Source organism: Elephantulus edwardii, unplaced genomic scaffold (genome assembly GCF_000299155.1).
Source record: "Elephantulus edwardii isolate Elephantulus edwardi_28Jun2011 unplaced genomic scaffold, EleEdw1.0 scaffold00005, whole genome shotgun sequence".
Classification (NCBI taxonomy): domain Eukaryota; kingdom Metazoa; phylum Chordata; class Mammalia; order Macroscelidea; family Macroscelididae; genus Elephantulus; species Elephantulus edwardii.
The window spans coordinates 5698797-5704412 of NW_006399755.1; the positions used below are offsets into that span (position 1 = coordinate 5698797).

The 5616-nt window shown below is 39.6% G+C and overlaps 1 protein-coding gene across 1 annotated transcript in view; it reads right to left on the minus strand.

Annotated features, from left to right (window-relative positions):
* FAF1 (Fas (TNFRSF6) associated factor 1) overlaps nucleotides 1-5616 on the minus strand; it is a 548275-nt gene that overhangs the window by 451583 nt on the left and 91076 nt on the right. The window contains exon 3 of the mRNA XM_006879662.1: nucleotides 5246-5292. Coding sequence (XP_006879724.1) covers nucleotides 5246-5292 — 47 coding nt within the window. The remainder of the gene's footprint in view (nucleotides 1-5245; nucleotides 5293-5616) is intronic.

The window sequence follows — 5616 nt, forward strand, 5'->3', positions numbered from 1 at the left end:
CATGGTACTAGGGATATTATAGCTGATGTCAGATGGATCTTGGCAGAAAGTAGCAAGTACCAGAGGAATGTCTATCTGTGCTTCACTGACTATGCAAAGGCTTTTGACTGTGTGGATCACAAGAAGCTATGGCTGACTCTGAGAAGAATGGGAATCCCAGAACATCTGATTGTGCTTAAGCGAAGTCTGTACTTGGACCAAGAGGCAGTCTTCAGTCTACATGGTTCAAAATCAGGAAGGGGGTCCACCAGGAATGTATTCTGTCTCCAAACCTTTTCAGTCTATATGCATAAAAGATCATCTGGGACACTGCGCTGTATGAGGAGGAATGTGGCATCAGGATTGGCAGAAGATTCATCAACAATCTGTGTCATGCAGATGGTACAACCATGCTTGCTGAAACTGAGGAAGACCTGAAGCACTTGCTACAGAGGGTCAAGGACAGCAGCCTTCAATATGGATTGAAACTCAACATCAAGTAAACAAAGATTTTCATCACTGTACCAATTGGCAGCATCAGCTTGGATAATGAAGAGATTGAAATACTTAACAGTTTTAGTTTGCTTGGCTCCATAGTCAACACTCTTGGTACCAGCAGCCAGGAAATCAAGAGATGAATTGCATTGGGAAAGCAAGCTGTCAGGGACCTCTCCAGAGTACTGAAGAGCAATGACGTCAGGCTAGAGACTTAGGTGCGCCTGATCTGGGTTAGTCTTTGCAATTGCGTGCTATGCATCAGAGAGTTGGACAGTGAATAGGGATGACAGAAAGAGAATTGATGCCTTTGAGGTGTAGTGCTGGAGAAGAGTGCTTAATATAATATGGACTTCTAGAAGAACAAACAGGTTTGTCCCAGAGAGGGTGAAGCCAGCATGCTCCTTGGAGTCAAGGATTCTAAAGCTTCGTATGACATACTTTGGTATATTGCAAGGAGGGACCTGTCCTTGGAGAGGAACATCATGCTTGGGAGAGTGGAGCGACAGTGCAGGAGAGGAAGATCCTCGATGAGATGGATCGATTCTGTGATTGCGGTGGTGGAAGTAAGTTTGTTGGAGATGGTGAGTTTGGCACCGGATAGAGCAGGGTTTAGGGCTCCTGTACATAGGGTCGCTAAGAGTCGCATGCAACTCAACAGCACATAACAACAACAACAGATACTGGGCTGATTGGCAGTATCGTGATAGACTATTAACAACTTTAGTTTGTTTGGTTCCACAATCAACACTCTTGGTTATCAGCTGTAAGAAAATCTAAAGACTAACAGCACTGGGAAAGTCAGCTGTCGGGGACCTCTCCACAGTACTGAAGAGTAACAATGTTAGTCTGGAGACTAAGATGCCATTGAACCAGACTATGGCCTTCAAAATTACATGTTATGCAACAGAAAGCTGGACAATGACTAAGGAAGATAGGAAGAGAATTGATGCCTTTGAGCTGTGGTGCTGGAGAAGAGTATGGAATATACCACAGACTTTTGGGAGAACAGGTTTGTCCTAGAGAGGTAAAACTAGGCTGCTTCTTGGAGGCAAGAATTCTGAAGCTTCGTCTGACATAATTTGGGCATGTTGCAAGGAGGGACCAGTCCTTGGAGAGGGATGTCATGCTTGGGAGGGTCGAGGGCCAGCACAAGAGAGGAAGGCCCTCAATGAGATGGACTGACTCATGACTGGAGTAATGGGATAAGTGTGTCAGCGACAATAAGGTTAGCTCAGGATAGGGCAGGGTTCAGAGCTGTTATACATAGGGTCACTCTGAGTAGCTGGAGACTAGATGGCACATAACAACAATAGATGCATTAAAAATTTGAGTAACTGGAATGCAAAAGTTGCAAACAATGAGGAAGAAACGATAGTATGAATATATGGTCTTGGTGACAGAAATGAGCCTAGAGATAGAAAGTCTAAATTCTGCACATTCAGTGATTTATTTATTCCAATTACCTTTTCAAAAAAACCACAAAAGACAATGTTATACATGGGCCTCACTTGAGACACTGCACAAGAATCAAACTGACTACATTTGAGAAAGGAATCATAGGAGCTCAATGTCTGCAATCAAAACTACGCTAGCTGCTGGCTGTGGAAGAGATCATCAATTACTCATGTGCAAGTCTAAACTGAAGCTGAAGAAAATTAGAAAATAATCCCAAAGGAACCCAAATATGGCCTTGAGTTTATTCTACCTAAATTTAAAAATCATCCCTAGAATAGGTTTAAGGTACTGAGCACCAATGACTGAACACTAGATGAGTTATGGGATGACATCAAAGATTATCATCCATAAAGACAGAGCAAGAAGAAATCCAAAATGAATGGCAGAAGAGACTCTGAAAAGTGAACTTGAGTGTCCAGAGCCAAAACAAACTGGAGAAAAGGAGAGTAAAAGAGAAGCACAGGAAGATTTCAAAGAGCAACTCAAGAAGACAACAACGATGACAGAATCTTCAAAGGTCTGGAGCTAGAGAGCAAAAAGGGAAGAACTTGCTTAGTATTTCTAAAATTGAAAGAACTGGCATGTGCCAATACTGAGAGATGTTATGGACAAACTGTTAATGATCCAGGAAGCATCAAAAGAAGATAAAAATAGGTTGACAATGAAAAATTTCAGGAAGTATCATAAGAACAGGAGTCAATGGTAACAAAGGAAGAGGTTCAAGCTGCACTTGAAGAAACTGGCAAAAATAAGGCCCAGGTAACAATGCAGTACAAACTGGCATGTTTCAACTAAAAGAGGCCATCTTGGCAGACCAGTTTATGCCCACAGTTATAGAGGACAGCTATCTGGTTGATTATATTTGTCCCCATTTACAAGAAAGGTGATTGAACAGAATGTGGAAATTACCAAGCAATATCATTACTATCACACACAAGCAAAATACTGTTGAACACTGAGAAATGTACAGTAACAAGAAACTTCCAGAATTTCAAGTGGAGTTGTGAAGAGTCTGTGGTACCAAGGATATCACTGCTGACATCAAATGGATCATAGCTGAAAGCAGAGAATACTAGCAGCATGTCTATGTATAGTGTTGTATTGACTATCCAAAGGCATTTGACTGTATGGATCATAACAAATTATGGCTAATATTGAGAAGAATGAAAATCTCAGATAATTTAATTGTACTCATGTGAAATCTATACCAAGAAGCAGCTGTCCAAATGGAACAAGAGAATACTGAATAGTTTAAAATCAGGTAAGGTATGCACCAAGATTGTATATTTTCTCCATATCTATTCAATCTGCATGCTTAGTAAATCATCTGATAACTCTAACAAGTAGGATTGTAAAAAGACTTATTAACAACCTGTGTTATGCAGGTGATAAAATCTTGCTTAAACAAGAAGGAGTTGAATGCTTTCTCCAGAAGATCAAAGACTACAACCTTTAATATGGGTTGCATCACAACAACAAAAAGACAAAAACTCTCACAATGGGACCAATAAGCAACATCTTAATAGATGGAAAAAAACTAAAGTTATCAAGGATTTCCTTTAACATGGATCCACAGTCAATACCCTTGGTACCAACAGTCAGGAGACTAGGGGATGTATTTCACTGAGAAAGTCTGCTATCAGGAATCCCTCCATGACAAAGCTGTGTCTCATATACTTTGGGCATATTGCTAAGAGAAGCATTCCTTGAAAGGGGCATCATGCTTGGAAATGTAGAGGGTCAAAAAAAGTGGAAGATCCTTAATGAGACAGATTGACACAGTGACTACAGAACTGGGTTCAAGTGTGTGAGAGAGGATGTAGATGGCACAGGATAAGACAGAGTTCAGATCTATTGTTCATACAATCACTGTGAGTCATACTTGACTCCACGGCATCTAACAACAACAATGTTAAATTTGTCAAGAAGATTGTTAAGTCTAAACTACAAAAGAGACCATGCATCATTCCCATGACAGAGGGGGCAATGATTTGTCCTCACTGATATAAACATTTTTCTAGAGATAACCTTATCTTCCTTAACAACAATGCTTCTGCTAGCCCTGTTACTGTTGCTGTTATGGGCCTTCAAGTCAGAACTGATCTATAGCTGGCATTTCATTGGATTTTCAGAGGCAGTTTATCGCATGGGAGGAAACTGTCCATCCTTCCATCACAGAGCAGCTGGTGGATTCGAACAGCAAACCTTCAGGACTACAGTGCAGCTTCTTACCACTAGGTCACCAGAACTCCCTACCAACCCTACTGTTAATGAATTTAGGGAGTGCTTCACAATGTGTAAAAAAAAAGAAGAAAAGAAAAAAGTATGGGTTCCACATGACAGTGGTACTTCTTTCACAGGAAAGAAGTATAGCATTGCACTCATTCAATTCTACACTACTTAGATACAGACAGCAATAAACACTAGAAAGGCCTACTGAAGATTTAGTTATGGATAGGTAATAATGAACTCAAAACTTGAGGTTTGACATTAAAATATATTCTGCATCAGTGGTCAAAACATGGTGTAATTTATCAATCTGCCAGAAAACATGAATCTGAGAATTTGATGTTGCCAAATAATTTTTATTAATAATTTTATTATGCCAATAATTCATCAAATTTTTCCTTTCTTCAACTTTGAGTTCTAGTGGCTCAGAGATCACAGTTCCCATGGATGCAATGTTGTTACAATATTTGCACTAAATCAGAATTTAACTATTCCATTTTGCCAATTAGAGCCACTCATGCTACTGAATCAACTAACAAAAGAGTTTGTGGTTAGAGTAACTAATCATGATTACAAAGGGAAAAAAAACCCAACTGAGTTACTACTATGTAATAGGGAGTGATGGTGGTCTAAAGGTAGGGAGCAGTGCTGCCAATCCAAAGGCCTATGGTTGAGCATCTACCAGCTATACCACCGTGTGATTTACTGCCTCCGAAATCCTGTTTGAAAGTTAATAACAACAACAATTGTAGTACAGTCATATGATAGAATACTATGCAGCACTCAGGACCAACAATTTTGAAATTTTGAATTTCTCTTTTGAGAAAGACTAGAGAGCTTTAGGCTGAGTGGATTACTTTAGTCTTAATTTTTCCCATTTTATGAATCCAAAGATGACTTAAGAAAACTTTCTTTTGAAGCCTATAGGTATACCTATTAAGTACCTAATTACAGTGTTTGAAAGAATATTGACTGTATTAATAAACTTACATACCAAAAATCAAATGCTCTAACAGTTAAAGATAACAATTTCACTTTTGTTTTATTAAATTATCATCTTACCATTGAGTGTCTGATAACATACCTTTGTAGAATGCCATTTTCCTGGGGTATTACACCATTGATAGCTGCCTGTAAACAAAAGAAAAAAGAGAGAGAGAAAGCAATTTAAAGGTGCAGAAAAATATTTGAGAGAGGAGAAAAGAGGCAGGACACTGTAAAAATAAACAAGTTTATTTTTTTAAAAACTTACCGAAACAAAAGAATGATTGTTGTTGTTGTTGTTATGTGCCATCGAGTCGTTTCTGACTCATAGCGACCCTATGGACAACAGGTCTAAACCCTGCTCTATCCTGTGCCAACCGCACCGCCTCTGACACACCCATCCCGATTATCCCAGTCACCGAATCAATCCATCTCATAGAGGGTCTTCCCCTCCTGGGCTGTCCCTCCACC